Source organism: Heptranchias perlo, chromosome 18 (genome assembly GCF_035084215.1).
Source record: "Heptranchias perlo isolate sHepPer1 chromosome 18, sHepPer1.hap1, whole genome shotgun sequence".
Classification (NCBI taxonomy): domain Eukaryota; kingdom Metazoa; phylum Chordata; class Chondrichthyes; order Hexanchiformes; family Hexanchidae; genus Heptranchias; species Heptranchias perlo.
This window is the reverse complement of record NC_090342.1, coordinates 3,239,361-3,258,557: the sequence shown is the minus strand read 5'-3', so window position 1 is coordinate 3,258,557 and position 19,197 is coordinate 3,239,361. Positions and strand designations below refer to the sequence as shown.

The window sequence follows — 19,197 nt, the reverse complement described above, 5'->3', positions numbered from 1 at the left end:
CGTTATCTCACTGCTGTTTGTGGGATCTTGCTGTGCACAAATTGGCTGCTGTGTTTCCAAAAAGTTTTTCATTGGCTGTAAAGCACTCTGGGACATCCTGAGTTGGTGAAAGGTGCCAAATAAACGCAAGTTCGTTCGTTCTTGGTCTGAGTGGCATCCATTTACTCCGACTGTCTGCTTTCTGCCCTTCAGCCATCCCTCAATACACCCCAGCACTTTACCTGAATCTGTGCATCTGGGAGTAGAAACTGGACCTCGGGTCCTCTTACGGGCGTAAAACGGGCGCAACGACGGCCAATTTCGGAGACCAGTGTACCACGCCCAAAGGACGCCTGAAAGATGTCGGACTCGAAAGCTGGCCTAAAGTAACGGCCAACTCTGTGTGTGTGTGTGTGGCACATTAGAAGGAGATAGAAAGACTTGCATTTATATAGCGCCTCTCATGACCTCAGGACGTCCCAAAGCGCTTTACAACCAATGAAGTATTGTTGTAATGTAGGAAACGCGGCAGCCAATTTGTGCACAGCAAGATCCCACAAACAGCAATGAAATAATGACCAGATAATCTGTTCTTGGGTGGTGGTTGAGGGATAAATATTGGCTAGGACATGGGGCGAACTTTACTGCTCTTCTTCAAAATAGTGGCGGTGAGATCTTTTACGTCCACCTGAGGGGGCAGACGGGGCCTCGGTTTAACGTCTCATCTGAAAGACGGCACCTCTGACGGTGTAACACTCCCTCAGTACTGCACTGGGAGTGTCAGCCTAGATTATGTGCTCAAGTCTCTGACTTTTATACTAAATTTCCTCGATTAGATTAAATAAGTTTGACCTCTTTATAAATCTGTGTTGACTGTTGCTGATTGGCCCTTACATTCTCCTTTATACTGGATCCTGGCTGGTTCTTTACTACCAGTGTAGCCCTGCTCGGTATAACCCAGCAGTTTGGGTGGAAATATGTAGTTCTACTATGACAGTGTTGTTCAATATCTTAGCCACATGTGCCTATTTGGCAATCCAGATGTGTCTAATTGCATTTCTGATTAGTAAATCCTTCCTAAAGTGTGGTGCCCAGAATTGAACACAATACTCGAGCTGAGGCATAACCAGTGTTTTATAAAGGTTTAGAATAACTTCCTTACTAAATAAAACCCAGGATCCCGTATGCTTTTTTAACAGCCTTCTCAACTTGTCCTGCCACCTTCAAAGATTTGTGCACATACACCCCCAGGTCTCTCTGTTCCTGCACCCACTTTAAAATTGTACCATTTCGTTTATATTCTCTCTCCTCATTCTTCCCCCCTCCCAGTGTGTGTCTGTGTCACTGTGCTTTGTTCTTCCAGTCTCTGTGGTGCTTACTTTCTCTCTGCTTTCTGCTCTTTCTGTTGTCCACATTTTCTCTCATACGTACACTTTTGCTGTATGGTAGGGGAATATCCGTGTCTCACGTACTCAGTCTGTGTTGTGTTCACTCTTGCTTGCTGTATTTGTTTGCTCTCTGCTTCTCCCACTCTGTATCTCGCTCTTTTATCTTGTGTGTATTCTGGCTATCTTTTCTCTCTCTCTCTCTCTCATGTTCTCACTTTCTCTCTGCTCTTGCTGTCTGTATCTCTCTCTCATTGATCTATTTAATCACTGAGCCAGAGGACACAGGACCTGTAAGATGAGAAAAATTGGGGCAATGAGCAAAGCAACATCAAATCCTCAAAATTTATGATGCCCTTGTTTTTTTTTTCCCTTTCAAATTGTTCTGGGAGTTCATATTTTTTGCACAAATACATGGAGGAGACACCTGGTTGATTCCTTTTAAGTCGCTTTACATAGAACATTATCTCTGGTGTTCGTACAAAAATGTGTTAATGAGGAACGTATTCACTATTAATGAGTTAGCCAGAGAGTGTTCTGGAGATGCGCTACCGTACTATTTAAGCAGATTAATAATGACTTTGAAAAATAGAACTAAAGTAGGGAGTCTTGTGGAAATATTTGTATTATGTGTTGAACTTTCACTGTATCCTGTTTGTTGCCCGTGGTGGATATTATTGATGTCTGTTTTCACTGCATTGAGTGCAGATGCGGGAAATGTTGGCGATGTCTGAACCTTGGGTTTTAACAGACTGTTTCTGGACCGTCCCCTCCCCTCTCAGCAATCAGTGCTGTCTTTGTCCCATTCTTGGCACTGGCTCATCCCTTCTGTTCTTGTAAGACAATCAGTGGAATGAGTGCGGGGTGTCTGCTCTCCCTCTCCCTCTCGCCTCCGCTAAAACCCGGCTCCCTTCCACTCGCGTGTGAAACAGAGAGATTCTTGTTGATGCGGGATGGGCGGGAGGTTTAATCCGCCGTCAGCTGCCCATCGGAAAGTCCACGGATCGGCCGAAATCCCAGGACCTTCTGCTCCACTTCAGAAGACTAGTGTCATTATTCTTGAGTTTTACATAATTCAAATCTATGGAGATCGACCGGGGACAGGAGCACACGTGGGTTTGAAGTTTGGACTGACTGGGAGATTTCAATCAGTGCGGGGGATGATTTCTGGTTAAAGGTCACAGTTAGAAAGACTTCAGTAACTTTATCCCGGTAAGTTCAGTGTCCTTCTACGGGACGGAATGTGTGAAGTTAGTGAGGAGCCAATGGTGTGTGTGGGAAATCCCCAAAACTGAATGCCGATGTGGATTTTATGTTTTATTCAGTTTATTATTTAAAATGTCGAATTTTACACTGAGGCAAATCGTAATCTATTTGTATGTTGTAAACAATTTTACAACACCAAGTTATAGTCCAGCAATTTTATTTTAAATTCACTGTATTTGTATGTTAGTATCATAGAACGGTGCAGGACAGAAGGAGGCCATTCGGCCCATCATGCCTGTGCCGGCTCTTTGAAAGAACTATCCAATTAGTCGTCCTCTTTCCCCATAACCCTGAAAATGTTTCCCCTTCAAGTATTTATCCAATTCCCTTTTGAGTCTGCTTCCACCGCCCTTTCAGGCAGCACATTTCAGATCATAACAACTCGCTGTGTTTTTAAAAAAAAAAATTCTCCTCATCTCCCCTCTGGTTCTTTTGCCAAATACCTTAAATCTCTGTCCTCTGGTTACTGGTTAATATGTGGGGGGAGAGGGGGTGTATTTTGGATAACGGGAACACATGAAATTTAAACCATTTTGTATTCAGAGGACCGACGATTGAAGTTAAAATGTTAATTGTGTAAAGGCTAATGTGTGTACAGTATATCCAGCGGGAATACCCTAAAATGAGTGACGTTACGGTAGATTAAATGGACTCCCCTAAAAGAGAGGGGAAGGATTTTATAAATTGACATTAAAATAATTCTGCCAATAGTGCCCCAGGATATTTGGAGTTGGTTCATTCGAGTGTTCTTTCTTTCAGGAAGAGAGTCTGGGATAATCGAAGGAGAGCTGATGGCTTTGCACAAAGGTCTTCAGGTAAAGTTGCACTTTTATTATAGTTGCTAACTAAACGTAAACTTTTCTGTGAGTGGAACTGTTATCTTTTTATTTTTACAAACTGGAAGCCTAAAGTAAAAAGGTTGTGTCAGTGTAATTATTGGCCCTGCATTTAACATAGTAATACTGTGTAACTTCCAATAAATTATCTTGTACTGCCAATAAAAAAACAAAATGCTGGAAATATACAGCACGTCAGTTAACATCTGTAAAGAGACAGGCTATGATTTTTCGGTTGTATACCCATTATCAGAAGAGGTGAGTAAGCTACATCTGAGACTTCGTACCCTGAATTTCTCTATCCAAATACTGACTAACTTGTGTATTTGCAGAAATTTGCAGTTTTTCCTCTATTTTAGAGTTGTTATAGCTGTCAGCCGTGGCTCAGTGGGTAGCACACTCACCTCTGAGTCAGAAGGTCATGAGTTCAAGTCCCAATCCAGAGACTTGAGCACATAATCCAGGCTGACACTCCCAGTGCAGTACCGAGGGAGCGCCGCGCTGCCGGAGGGGCGGTACCGAGGGAGCGCCGCGCTGCCGGAGGGGCGGTACCGAGGGAGCGCCGCGCTGCCAGAGGTACCTACTTTCCGCTGAGACGTTAAACCAATGTCTGCCCCCTCTGGTGGACGTAAAAAATCTCATGGCCACTATTTCGAAGGCAAGCAGGGGAGTTCTCCCTAGTGTCCTGGCCGATATTTATCCCTCAACCAATATCACTTAAAAACAGATTATCTGGTCGTTATCACGTTGCTGTTTGTGGGATCTTGCTGTGCGCAAATCGGCTGCTGCATTTCCCTACATTACAACAGTGACTACACTTCAGAAAAGTACCTCATTGGCTGTAAAGCACTTTGGGAGGTCGCGAAGGGCGCTATATAAATGCAAGTTTGTTCTTTCTGTAGATGTGGTTTGGCGATGTGCCTTCGGGCTCAATGAGTCCTTTGACTCCCAGACACGGACCGGGACTCGCAGATGTTTCCCAGTACGACCAATGGCTGGCTGTGCGTCACGAAGCCAGTTTAGTGCCAATGCAGGAGGACCTGTCCATCTGGCTAAGCGGCATGCTCGGTGAGGTTTAGTACATGTAGACATTACTCGACTTGTAATTAACGTATGGTCATAGAATCTTACAGCACAGAAGGAGGCCGTTCGGCCCACCGTGCCTGTGCCGGCTCTTTGAAAGAGCTAGCCAATTAGTCCCTCTCTCCTGTTCTTCCTCCATAGCCCTGTAAATTTTTCCCCTTCAAGTATTTATCCAATTCCCTTTTGAAAGTTATTATTGAATCTGCTTCCACCGCCCTTTCAGGCAGCGCATTCCAGATCGTAACAACTCACTGCGTTAAAAAAAAAAAATTCTCCTCATTTCACTTCCGATTCTTTTGCCAATTATCTTAAATCTGTGTCCTCTGGTTACCGACCCTCCTGCCACTGGAAACAGTTTCTCCTTATTTACTCGATCAAAACCCTTCATTATTTTGAACACCTCTGTTACATTTCCTCTTAACCTTCTCTGCTCTAAGGAGAACAATCCCAGTTTCTCCAGTCTCTCCACATAACTGAAGTCCCTCATCCCTGGCACCATTCTAGTAAACCTCCTCTGCACCATCTCTAAGGCCTTGACATCCTTTCTAAAGTGCGGTGCCCAGAATTGAACACAATACTCCAGCTGAGGCCTAACCAATGTTTTATAAAGGTTCAGCATAACTTCCTTGCTTTTGTACTCTATGCCTCTATTAATAAAGCCCAGGATCCCGTATGCTTTTTTAACAGCCTTCTCAACTTGTCCTGCCACTTTCAAAGATTTGTGTACATACACCCCCAGGTCTCTGTTCCTGTACTGCCTGTGAATAAGGTTTTATTTAAATCTTGCGTGCTAGTTTCACGGGGCCTCCCAGTTACAGCCTGTGGACCACTTGCAGCCAATGAGATTGACAATCCAGCCCATTAATCCCAGGAAACTCATCCAATTATTTATTTGTTGAACCGATCGACCAACGGTTGGTCCAGGGTACGGTAGCATAGTGGTTATGTTACTGGACTAGTAATCCGGAGGCCTGGACTAATAATCCAGAGTCATGAGTTCAAATCCCGCCTCGGCAGCTGGGGAATTTAAATTCAATTAATTAAATAAAATCTGGAATTAAAATACTAGTATCAGTAACGGTGGCCATGAAACTACCGGATTGTCATAAAAACCCATCTGGTTCACTAATGCCCTTTAGGGAAGGAAACCTGCCGTCCTTACCCGGTCTGGCCTATATGTGACTCCAGACCCACAGCAATGTGGTTGATTCTTAATCGCCCTCTAAGCCACTCAGTTGTAAATCTCGCTAAAAAAAGTCATAATAAGAATAAAACCGGACGGACCACCCAGCATCGGACCACTAGGCACCGGACACGGCAAAGGCAAACCAAGCCCAGTCGACCCTGCAAAGTCCTCCTCACTAACATCTGGGGACTTGTACGAAAATTGGGAGAGCTGTCTCACAGACTAGTCCAGCAACAGCCTGACATAGCCATACTCACAGAATCATATCTTTCAGCCAACGTACCAGACTCTTCCATCACCGTCCCTGGGTATGTCCTGTCCCACCGGCAGGACAGACTGACCAGAGGTGGCGGTACAGTGATATACAGTCAGGAGGGAGTGGCCCTGGGAGCCCTCAACATTGACTCTGGACCCCATGAAATCTCATGGCATGAGGTCAAACATGGGCAAGGAAACCTCCTGCTGATTACCACCTACCGCCCTCCCTCAGCTGATGAATCAGTCCTCCTCCATGTTGAGCACCACTTGGAGGAAGCACTGAGGGTAGCAAGTGCACAGAATGTACTCTGGGTGGGGGACTTCAGTGTCCATCACCAAGAGTGGCTCGGTAGCACCACTACTGACCGAGCTGGCCGAGTCCTGAAGGACATAGCTGCCAGACTGGGCCTGCGGCAGGTGGTGAGCGAACCAACACGAGGGAAAAACTTACTTGACCTCGTCCTCACCAATCTACCTGTCACAAATGCATCTGTCCACAACAGAATTTGTAGGAGTGACCACCACACAGTCCTCGTGGAGATGAAGTCCCGTCTTCGCACTGAGGACACCATCCAACATGTTGTGTGGCACGACCACCGTGCTAAATGGGATAGATTCAGAACAGATCTAGCAGCTCAAAACTGGGCATCCATGAGGCGCTGTGGGCCATCAGCAGCAGCAGAATTGTATTCCAGCACAATCTGTAACCTCATGGCCCGGCATATTCCTCTCTCTACCATTACCATCAAGCCAGGGGATCAACCCATGTTCAATGAGGAGTGTAGAAGAGCATGCCAGGAGCAGCACCGGGCGTACCTAAAAATGAGGTGCCAACCTGGTGAAGCTACAACTCAGGACTACATGCATGCTAAACAGCAGAAGCAACATGCTATAGACAGAGCTAAGCGATTCCACAACCAACGGATCAGATCAAAGCTCTGCAGTCCTGCCACATCCAGTCGTGAATGGTGGTGGACAATTAAACAACTAACGGGAGGAGGAGGCTCTGTAAACACCCCCATCCTCAATGATGGCAGAGTCCAGCACATGAGTGCAAAAGACAAGACTGAAGCGTTTGCAACCATCTTCAGCCAGAAGTGCCGAGTGGATGATCCATCTCAGCCTCCTCCCGATATCCCCACCATCACTGAAGCCAGTCTTCAGCCAATTCGATTCACTCCACGTGATATCAAGAAACGGCTGAGTGCACTGGATACAGCAAAGGCTATGGGCCCCGACAACATCCCAGCTGTAGTGCTGAAGACTTGTGCTCCAGAACTAGCTGCGCCTCTAGCCAAGCTGTTCCAGTACAGCTGCAACACTGGCATCCACCTGACAATGTGGAAAATTGCCCAGGTATGTCCTGTCCATAAAAAGCAGGACAAATCCAATCCGGCCAATTACCGCCCCATCAGTCTACTCTCAATCATCAGCAAAGTGATGGAAGGTGTCATCGACAGTGCTATCAAGCGGCACTTACTCACCAATAACCTGCTCACCGATGCTCAGTTTGGGTTCCGCTAGGACCACTCGGCTCCAGACCTCATTACAGCCTTGGTCCAAACATGGACAAAAGAGCTGAATTCCGGAGGTGAGGTGAGAGTGACTGCCCTTGACATCAAGGCAGCATTTGACCGAGTGTGGCACCAAGGAGCCCTAGTAAAATTGAAGTCAATGGGAATCAGGGGGAAAACTCTCCAGTGGCTGGAGTCATACCTAGCACAAAGGAAGATGGTAGTGGTTGTTGGAGGCCAATCATCTCAGCCCCAGGACATTGCTGCAGGAGTTCCTCAGGGCAGTGTCCTCGGCCCAACCATCTTCAGCTGCTTCATCAATGACCTTCCCTCCATCATAAGGTCAGAAATGGGGATGTTCACTGATGATTGCACAGTGTTCAGTTCCATTCACAACCCCTTAAATAATGAAGCAGTCCGAGCCCGCATGCAGCAAGACCTGGACAACATCCAGGCTTGGGCTGATGAGTGGCAAGTAACATTCGCGCCAGACAAGTGGCAGGCAATGACCATCTCCAACAAGAGAGAGTCTAACCACCTCCCCTTGACATTCAACGGCATTACCATCGCCGAATCCCCCACCATCAACATCCTGGGGGTCACCATTGACCAGAAACTTAACTGGACCAGCCATATAAATACTGTGGCTACAAGAGCAGGTCAGAGGCTGGGTATTCTGCAGCAAGTGACTCACCTCCTGACTCCCCAAAGCCTTTCCACCATCGACAAGGCACAAGTCAGGAGTGTGATGGGATACTCTCCACTTGCCAACAACACTCGAGAAGCTCGACACCATCCAGGTCAAAGCAGCCGCTTGATTGTTTAGGGTGGTGGGTCTGGTGCCATTCACTCCCTTCACCACCGGCGCACTGTGGCTGCAGTGTGTACCATCCACAGGATGCACTGCAGCAACTCGCCAAGGCTTCTTCGACAGCACCTCCCAAACCCTCGACCTCGACCACTTGGAAGGACGAGAGCAGCAGGCACATGGGAACAACACCACCTGCACGTTCCCCTCCAAGTCACACACCATCCCGACTTGGAAATATATCGTCGTACAGTGTACAGACCGACCGACCGGCCCCCGACGTGTACAGACCGCTCCCCCCCCATTATGTGCTGACCCCTCTTTCCCCCCTCCGCCTCCCCCGGCCATCCATCGTGTGTTTCTAGCATTTTTGGTTTTTGTTGTAGATTTCCAGCATGTGCAGTTGTATTTTTCTTTTTTATTCGTACTGAAATGTTTCGACTTCTGGACAGAATCATAATCTGGCCTCGTGCCCTGAAACCAAACCAACCCAATCAGACCTTGTTATTTATGTTTTAGGGAAGGAAGTTAGAGCTGAGAGCTTCATGGAGGAGCTGGATAACGGGGTGGTGCTTTGTAAACTGATCGGGATCCTGCAACACAAAGTAAAGGAATGCGGGAATCTGGAGAATGAACAGGTGAGACTCTGAGTGCTTCTCTTTCAAGCCTGGATTTGCCAAACTAGAAGTAATTCCAAGTCCGGGCTGAGGGAATTTAAACGGAGAAGAAGAGGAAATGGTGGTTACCTTGGATAATGGTGCTCGTTATTTAGGTGATGCTTGTTTGCAGGACTTCCAAATTGATCCTTCTAAAGACTGACTCACAAAAGTCGCACCAAAATAAAACGAGCACAGTAAATATATATTGATTTGTGTAGTGATACAGGTCTCATAGTGGGTCTTCCTCTATCTGTCCACATACACTCCAGATGTTGCACTTTGCTACAGATGCAAGACAATTTAAAAAAAAAACATTTATTTGATCTGCAGCCTGAAATTTTACAAGCAGCTGGAGTTTTGTGTCCAGTTCTGGGCACCTAATTTTGGGAAGGATGTACGGCCATGGAGAAGGTGCAGAGGAGATTCAACAATGACTACGTGCATTTATATAGCGACTTTAACGTAGTCAAACGTCACAAGGCGCTTCACATGAGTGTTAACAAACAAAATTCTTACACGAGCCACATAACGAGATATTGGGTCAGGTGACCAAAAGTTTGGTCACAGAGGTAGGTTTTAAGGAGCGTCTTAAAGGAGGAGAGAGAGGCGGAGAGGTTTAGGGAGGGAATTCCAGAGCTTAGGGCCTAGGCAGCTGAAGGCACGGCCGCCAATGGTGGAGCGATTAAAATCGGGGATGAGCAAGAGTCCAGAATTGGAGGAACGCAGAGATCTCGGAGGGTTGGAGGAGGTTACAGAAATAGGGAGGGAGCGAGGCCATGGAGGGATTTGAAAACTATGATGATCACACCGTGGATGAGAGGCTTTTGTTATCATGAGAAAGTATGGAAACTGGAGCTCTTTTCGCTAAGAGGGTCTCTTAATAGAGGTTCTGAAAATTATATGGTTTTTGATCAATTAGGAAAAATGTCTCTTTCCAGTGGTCGGTGAGTCGACCCCCTCTTCCCCCCTGCCTCTCCCCCCCGCCCCCGATTTTCAGCTCCAGCCACCTGTTTTTCAGGTGATAAAATGGACCAGCCCACTGTTGAAAATCACCGCCAGTACACGAACACTCCAACACCCTCCGTCACTGAGACAGTGTTCGAAATGTTCACACTATGCCTCAAAAATGAAGAATGTCTTTTACATTTCATTTAACTTGTCAAAAAAAAATATGATCCCAAAGCCTCCATGTGGAGTTTTCGGTCTGGTGTAAAATGTTCCTTGTGATGATTGATTGATTGATTGATTGATTTAACAAGTATTGATAGTATTAGGGCCAGGATCACGGGAAGAGAGGTTTATTGGTTTTACAATCGAATTGCGAATTAGCAGCAAATATTGTGTTCTTGACTTTTAAGTACTTTCTGTTGCTTTCAAAGTACTTTACATAGAATTACATAGAATTTACAGCACAGAAACAGGCCATTCGGCCCAACTGGTCTATGCCGGTGTTTATGCTCCACACGAGCCTCCTCCCTCCCTACTTCATCTCACCCTATCAACACATCCTTCTATTCCTTTCTCCCTCATGTACTTGTCTATCTTGAACTTAAGTGCATACGAGCATACAAATTAAGAGCAGGAGTAGGCCATTCGGCCCCTCAAGCCTGCTCTGCCATTTGATAAGATCATGGTTGATCTGATTGTGATCTCAACCCTACTTTCCCGTCTACCTACTATAACCTTTGACTCCCTTGTTAATCAGGAATCTCTCTAACTCAGCCTTAGAAATATTTAATGACCCTGCCTCCACCGCTCTCTGGGGAAGGGAGTTCCACAGACTCACGACCCTCTGAGAGAAAAAAATTCTCCTCATCTCCGTCTTAAATGGAAGACCCCTTATTTTTAAACTGTGGCCCCTAGTTCTAGTCTCTCCCACAAGGGGAAACATCCTCTCAGCATCTACCCCTTCTAGTCCCCTCAGGATCTTATCTGTTTCAATAAGATCACCTCTCATTCTTCTAAACTCCAGTCTATACAGGCCCGACTTGTTCAACCTTTCCTCATAAGATAACCCCCTCATCCCAGGAATCAGTCGAGTGAACCTTCTCTGAACCGCCTCCAAAGCAATTATGTCCTTTCTTAAATAAGGAGACCAAAACTGCACACAGTATTCTAGATGTGGCCTCACCAATGCCCTGCACAACTGTAGCAAAACATCTCTACTTTTATATTCCATTCCCCTTGCAATAAATGACAACATTCCATTTGCCTTCCTAATCACTTGCTGTACCTGCATACTAACTTTTTGTGATTCATGCACTAGGACACCCAGATCCCTCTGTACCTCAGAGTTCTGCAATCTCTCTCCATTTAAATAATATACTGCTGTTCTATTCCTCCTGCCAAAGTGGACAAGTTCACATTTTCCCACATTTACTCCATCTGCCAAATTTTTGCCCACTCACTTAACCTATCTACATCCCTTTGCAGACTCCTTATGTCCCCTTCACAACTTACTTTCCTACCTACCTTTGTGTCATCAGCAAAATTAGCAACCATACATTCGGTCCCTTCATCCAAGTCATGGATATAGATTGTAAATAGTTGAGGCCCAAGCACTGATCCCTGTGGCACTCCACTCGTTACATCTTGCCAACCTGAAAATGACCCATTTATGCCTACTCTCTGTTTCCTGTTAGCTAACCATTCCTTTATCCATGCTAATATGTTACCCCCAACACCATGAGCTCTTATTTTGTGTAGTAGCCTTGGTGGCACCTTGTCAAAAGCCTTCTGGAAATCCAAGTACACCACATCCACAGGATCCCCTTTATCCACGTTGCTTGTTACTTCCTCAAAGAACACTGATAAATTAGTCAAACACAATTTCCCTTTCACAAAGCCGTGTTGACTCTGCCTGATTGCATTGAGATTTTCTAAGTGCCCTGCTATAACCTCCTTAATAATAGATTCTAGCATTTTCCCTATGACAGATGTTAAGCTAACTGGCCTGTAGTTTCCAGCTTTCTGTCTCCCTCCTTTCTTGAATAGAGGAGTTACATTTGCTATTTTCCAATCTGATGGGACCCTTCCAGAATCTAAGGAATTTTGGAAAATTAATACCAATGCATCTACTATCTCTGCAGCCACTTCTTTTAAGAGCCAAGGATGAAGTCCGTCAGGACCTGGGGACTTGTCAGCTTTTAGTTCTAATATTTTTTTCAGAACCCTTTCCCTGGTGATTGTAAATATTTTAAGTTCCTCCCTCCCTTTCACCTCTTGATTCACAATTATTTCTGGCATGTTATTTGCATCCTCTACAGTGAAGACGGACACAAAATATCTGTTCAATTCACCTGCCATTTCCTTATTCTCCATTATTAATTCCCCAGACTCACTCTCTCTCGAGAGGACCAACGCTCACTTTACTTACTCTTTTCCTTTTTAAACACCTGTAGAAACTCTTACTATCTGTTTTTATATTTCTAGCTAACTTTCTCTCGTACTCTAATTTCATCTGTGCTATTTGCCTCGATTACTCCATGTGGTAGTGAGTTCCACATTCTAACCACTCTCTGTTGCAGAGTACGGTAGTGCAGCGTTTATGTTAACGGACTAATAATCCAAAGACCGTCAATTCAAATCCCACCCTCGGCAGTTTGAGAATTTGAGTTCTGTTTAAAGTCTGGAACTAAAAAGCTGGGATCAGTAAAGTGAGCAGGGGGTAAATTTTAACCCCCAAGAACAGGTGGGTTGGGGACGGGTGGGAGTAAAAAATACTCAGTTTCAACACGGCTGTTTCTGGGTTTAACCCGGGGCGGGGTGGGGTTTGACTGCGTGTGGAGATCAGACGCTAGAAAGTCCCAACCCCCACTTAAAGCCGGCGGGCCAATATTTAAAAAGGCAGTGTACCTCATTGTGATACTTGAGGGACTCAATATTTTGTGTATTTGGAATAATAAAATGAATTTTACCGTACCTGTTTGGGAAGCGATGGGAAACCCGTTCACGTCAGGTGACAGCAGGTGGGAAGGGCCGGATCCATGAGGTGAGTGAGGGCCTTTATTGCGCTGTTTGTGGGCCCGGAGGAGCAGGAGTGCTTCACCCAGGCTCAACAAAATCACCTGGTGCGACAGGACCCCCGCAATCGGCTGACCCCCTCCTCCCCCCCGACAGATCTCCTCCCCGGCCTATTACCCCTCCCTCCCATAGAATTACTATGTAATTCATGAGTTTCTTTCCTCCTCTCTTTTGATCGGATTGCCAGCGACCCTGATAATGGCACTAAACCCTCGGCATCAATCCCATTGCAGTCCCAGTGAAGAAGCTGTTACTGTAAATGGGCCTTTTATTGAAACCTCAATTTATTAGCAAGCAGGGGAACATCAAACACTCTGCATTGTAGACCAGTCGCTCATCAGTTTGCGTCGAGCTGTCACTGTTGGAAATGTAATAAGGTTTGATTGAAAGATGCGAGTAATTAGAAAGTGGTGGCTGTCGGGGGCTGAGCTTTTAATGAGTGTAGTTGTCCGTGAACACGCCTGATGTTAACGACTGATGAAGCTGTGCCACAGATGGTGGCGAGCTTCAGATTCTGACTTGGTGAAAGCTCAGATTTGCAAAGGGCAACGTAGGAGATCAGTGTTGCAACACACGTGGGTTGAACTCTTAACCCCAGCAATGGCAGCGTATGGTTAAATGACCACTCGGAACCAATTCATTGAACTCTGGACAGGTTTTGGGCTGGTGGGCAGTGAGGTGGAGTTGGCAACTCACTCGCTGCTCCAGAAATGAGGCCTGGGCTATTTCAACTGCTTCAAATTCTTTTCCTCTCCCTTTTCTTTCTTTTCCCTTTTTCTCTCCTTTCTATCTATTTTTCTCTCTTTCTTTCTCCTCTTTCTTTCTCCTCTTTCTTTCTCCTCTTTCTTTCTCCTCTTTCTTTCTTTCTCCTCTTTCTTTCTTTCTCCTCTTTCTTTCTTTCTTTCTCCTCTTTCTTTCTTTCTTTCTCCTCTTTCTTTCATTCTTTCTTTCTCCTCTTTCTTTCATTCTTTCTTTCTCCTCTTTCTTTCATTCTTTCTTTCTCCTCTTTCTTTTCTTTCCTCCTCTTTCTTTCTTTCTCCTCTTTCTTTCTTTCTCCTCTTTCTTTCTTTCTCCTCTTTCTTTCTTTCTCCCTTTCTTTCTTTCTCCACTTTCTTTCTTTCTTTCTTTTTCCTCTTTCTCTCTTTCTCTCTCTCTTTCTTTCTCTCTCTCTTTCTTTCTCTCTCTCTTTCTCTCTCTCTCTCTTTCTCCTCTCTTTCTCCTCTCCTCTCTTTCTCCTCTCCTCTCTTTCTCCTCTCCTCTCTTTCTCCTCTCCTTCTCTTTCTCCTCTCCTCTCTTTCTCCTCTCCTTCTCTTTCTCCTCTCCTTCTCTTTCTCCTCTCCTTCTCTTTCTCCTCTCCTTCTCTTTCTCCTCTCCTTCTCTTTCTCCTCTCCTTCTCTTTCTCCTCTCTCCTCTCTTTCTCCTCTCCTCTCTTTCTCCTCTCCTCTCTTTCTCCTCTCCTCTCTTTCTCCTCTCCTCTCTTTCTCCTCTCCTCTCCTCTCTTTCTCCTCTCCTTCTCTTTCTCCTCTCCTCTCTTTCTCCTCTCCTCTCCTCTCTTTCTCCTCTCCTCTCTTTCTCCTCTCCTTCTCTTTCTCCTCTCCTCTCCTCTCTTTCTCCTCTCCTCTCTTTCTCCTCTCCTCTCCTCTCTTTCTCCTCTCCTCTCTTTCTCCTCTCCTCTCCTCTCCTCTCTTTCTCCTCTCCTCTCCTCTCTTTCTCCTCTCCTCTCTTTCTCCTCTCCTCTCTTTCTCCTCTCCTCTCCTCTCTTTCTCCTCTCCTCTCTTTCTCCTCTCCTCTCCTCTCTTTCTCCTCTCCTTCTCTTTCTCCTCTCCTCTCTTTCTCCTCTCCTCTCCTCTCTTTCTCCTCTCCTCTCCTCTCCTCTCTTTCTCCTCTCCTTCTCTTTCTCCTCTCCTTCTCTTTCTCCTCTCCTTCTCTTTCTCCTCTCTCCTTCTCTTTCTCCTCTCTCCTTCTCTTTCTCCTCTCTCCTTCTCTTTCTCCTCTCTCCTTCTCTTTCTCCTCTCTCCTTCTCTTTCTCCTCTCTCCTTCTCTTTCTCCTCTCCTTCTCTTTCTCCTCTCCTTCTCTTTCTCTTCTCTTTCTCTCTCCTCTCTTTCTCTTTCTCTCTCCTCTCTTTCTCTTTCTCTCTCCTCTCTTTCTCTTTCTCTCTCCTCTCTTTCTCTTTCTCTCTCCTCTCTTTCATGCATCTGCTGCCCTTGTCCTTCTAAGTGCTGGAGGTTGCAGGTTTGGGAGGTGCTGTCGAAGAAGCCTTGTCAAGTTGCTGTGGACCAGTGGTTTTCAAAGTTCGGGCCGTGACCCGATACGGGGTCGCGGAACGTTAATTACTGGGTCGCTTCCCCGCGAGGCCGAGTCCCCCATCAAGCTCATCGTGCAGAGTTGCCCCAACGTGCGCTGAGCCCCCTCACTCCCTTACTGCTGCTCCCCTGGTGATGGGGGGAGGGGACGAGACGAGACGAGCCGAGCAGGTGCACTGTGGGTGCTGTAGGCCACAGGCTGGAGAACAACCCTGGCAACCAACATCGAGGAGATCGTCCGGTCTTTTGTGGTAAAGGAGATAGAGGATGAGTAGCAGCAGGGGTAAGGGGGGCGGGGGGGGGGGGGCAGTTCAATTTAAAAAAAATGGAGGGGGGGCGAAGTAGGAGAAAACTATAAAATAGATTTTTAAAAATATAGACGATGTGGTTCATGTTCTCCGTAAACTTTAAACTGTTTTTGACCTGATCCTGGCGGCTGCGAAGCCTCCGTGTGAAAATGGGAGGCGGACCTGGAGTAAGATGTTTGTAAAGAGAGATCTGGGATTCCAATCCCGGAGTTTAATTTACTCCAACCCCCCCACCCCCGGCACCTCTTGTTGGGCGCAGATAACAGGCCTCGTCCCGCTGTTCTTTTTTTTTTAAAAAAAAACACCCACCATGTCCTGGCCCGAGTGCTGGGAGCAGCGCAGTGGCCCCTCCCTCCACTAATCGACCCTGAGGGCCGCCGCAGGCAGCGAGTTTCTCCCGGAGTTTTTTTTTTGGGAGGGGGTGGAGGTCGACTCAGACTCCGAATCCTCTTCCCGAGCCGCTGAGCTGTGTTGCAATTTTTCTTTTCTGAAAATATGCCTGCTCAAAGGACTCGAAATGTAATCCCCCTAAAGACAATTTTATATTCTAGCTATCTAATCTCGGATATAAACTGGTTTGAATTGGTTTCACCTTGTGCTGTCGTGTTTTTAGGAAGTTCCCCCCACGGGGAACAGTAGCAGTTTACAACCACATGGAGCTGGCAAACCTGAACATATCTGACATTTACAAGTTGAAACCACTGTACGGTCCCTCGTCAAACCCTCATGCCCACCCTTCCAAAAAAAACGTATTTAGAAAGTTACTTTTCAAGTCTTCAGCATTATTGTTGCCTCAGCTACTATAATTTATTTGTACTATTATATTGCAACTACTCTGTATTTGTTTTGTACCGGTGTAGATTTGAGACTGCAGCAAGTTGCCAGTATCGAGTTATATTGCCACTCAGATTGGGGAAGAGCAGAGCTCTGCCTGTGCCTATCCAAATCAGCTGAGAAATTTAGATGCAGTCCAGCAGCGAGGACAGCCTGGGTTATTTAAAAAAAATATACTTTAATAAGTTAGCCCTGAATCAATAATGAAGCTAAACTTGATGCCTGAGCAATAAAACGAGCTCGTGCGACTCCCCCTGTGATAGACGCTGAAAACGCACCACGAGGCTTTCGGTTTATCATCTTTTTGGATTAGTGCTTTTCAAAGAATCTCCTCTGTTGAGTAAAATCAGTGTTCTGTTCCTGCCGTTCACAACAACCTACATCTGCCAACTGGGATTTTCGACTTTGACCAGGTTTTAAAAACAAGAGAAAGAAACCGACTCATCAGCACACCTGATCCATGTGTAGAGCTTTCATCCTGTGATCCAGATTGGAACCAGATCATGAGCAACAGGCCGACCCGCACGTCACATTTAAATACAGTTTTAAAAAAAATCAGGTTGAGTTTCCCTTAATCATTAAGTCAGTGAAATGCAACCTGATTTTTTTTACTTTATTTAAAATGTTTTTCAAGTAATGTCGATATCTAATTTTAGTTATTATTTAAAGCGAGGGGGTTAAAGCCAGCATATATTGCCCTTTATTGTGATTTTATGAAAACTCTAGTCAGAAGATATTATTGTTTTGGACAAAGTGTTTTTCTTCCACTGGGTCACAAGAAAAGAAGTTTGAAAAAGGAGTGTTTTGAGCCCAATAAAAGGCGCGATGGGTGAGTGAATAAAACAGATTGGAATTAAACTCCGGATTGGAATTAAACTCCGGATTGGAATCCCAGATCTCTCTTTACAAACATCTTACTCCAGGTCCGCCTCCCATTTTCACACGGAGGCTTCACAGCCACAGGATCAGGTCAAGAACGGTTTAAAATTTACTGAGAACATGAACCACATCACCTGTACTTTTTAAAAAAAAAACACACTATTGTATAGTTTTCGCCCCTCCCCCGCCGCTCACCCTTTTTAAAAAATCAAACTGCCCCCCCCGCCCCTTCCTCCTGCTGCTGCTCGTCCTCTATCTCCTTTACCACAAGAGACCGGAAGATCTCCTCGATGTTGGTTGCCATGGTTGTTCTCCAGCCTGCGGCCCCCCCCGCTCGTCTCATCTCGTCCCGTCCCCCCCCCATCGCCCGGGGGAGCAGCGTGTAGCAGCAATAAGGGAGTGAGGGGGCTCAGCGCGCATCAGGGCAACTCTGCACGATGAGCTTGAGGGGGGACTCGGCCTCGCGGGGAAGCGACCCTGTAATTAATATTGGGTCACGACCTGAACTTTGGAAACCAGTGCTGTGGACAGCACACGCTGCAGCGACGGTGGAGGGAGTCGATGTTTAACCTTTCGGCATCAAATCTAGGTTCAGGAAAAAAAAAAATCGCACGCAGCGTATCCTGTGTTTCTAATTTCACGCGTCTTCACTTTTTCAGCATTTCACGCTGAGGAAAGTTCCGTGTAAAACCGATGCTCCTTCGGGCTCCTTTTTTGCACGTGACAACACTGCCAATTTCCTGTCGTGGTGCAGAGCGGTCGGAGTCGACGAGACGTACCTGTTTGAGTCGGATGGATTGGGTACGTTACTGGTGCTGCTCGGGTTCAGCCTGCCGATCGTCTGTTTCCTTAAATTGAGCCAAATCTCTCGTCGCACGGTCTGTGTCTTAATATCTTTTTATTAAAGAGCTAAGTCTCACTGTTGGTGAAATACAGTCTACTCTGAATTAAGAGTCACTCAATTCAAATTACATCGAATTTCACAGCACAGAAACAGGCCATTCGGCCCAACTGGTCTATCCTCGTGTTTACACTCCACATGAGCCTCCTCCCTCCCTACTTCATCTCACCCTATCAGCATATCCTTCTATTCCTTTCTCCCTCATGTGTTTATCCAGCTTCCCCTTCAATGTATCTATGCTATTCACCTCAACCACTCCTTGTGGTATCGAGTTCCACATTCTCACCACTCTCTGGGTGAAGAAGTTTCTCCTGAGTTCCCTTTGGATTTATTGGTGACTATCTTATATTTATGGCCCCTAGATTTGAACTGCCCACAAGTGGAAACATCTTCTCTCCGTCTACCCTTTCGAACCCCTCCTCCCTCCCCACTTCATCTCACCCTATCAGAATATCTTTCTATTCCTTTCTCCCTCATGTGTTTATCTAGCTTCCCCTTAAATGCATCCAAATTATCGATATAATTGGATAATTATATATTTTTTACAACAGCTTGCCTTTATAAAGCACCTTTATCATAGAAACACGTCTCAAGGTGCTTCACAAAGAACTAATCAGACAAGCCAAAGAAGGAGACGGTGAGAGTGGTGACCCCTCCTTGAAACCCAGCCCTTTAACTGAGATTTTGATTCCCCCCCCCCCCCCCCCCTCCAATATCCGTTGTCCCCTGATTACACCTCTGTGAAGTGCCTTGGGTCCCTCTTCTGCTGTAAAGGCACCATATAAATGCAAGTTAATTTATCCTTTTTAATTTCAGCAATGTTGAGAGTGCCCGAGTGTGCGGTCCTCGTGTTTAGTTCCAGACGGACTGACCACGGGCCATCTCCGAGTAATTTTATTCACTTGTGCTCTTATTTTGTGACCCACAATTTCGGATTAAGTTCTTTCCAGGTCGATCTGCCGCGTTGTGCAGTC

General features: G+C 46.0%; 1 protein-coding gene across 1 annotated transcript in view; it reads left to right on the top strand.

Moving 5' to 3' along the window:
- The window catches only part of gas2l3 (growth arrest-specific 2 like 3), a 43,827-nt gene that overhangs the window by 10,793 nt on the left and 13,837 nt on the right, over positions 1-19,197 (top strand). The window contains exons 2-5 of the mRNA XM_067999221.1: positions 3,390-3,445; positions 4,369-4,534; positions 8,835-8,953; positions 17,982-18,123. Of these exons, the coding sequence (XP_067855322.1) occupies positions 3,422-3,445; positions 4,369-4,534; positions 8,835-8,953; positions 17,982-18,123 (451 nt within the window). The 5' untranslated portion in view covers positions 3,390-3,421. The remainder of the gene's footprint in view (positions 1-3,389; positions 3,446-4,368; positions 4,535-8,834; positions 8,954-17,981; positions 18,124-19,197) is intronic.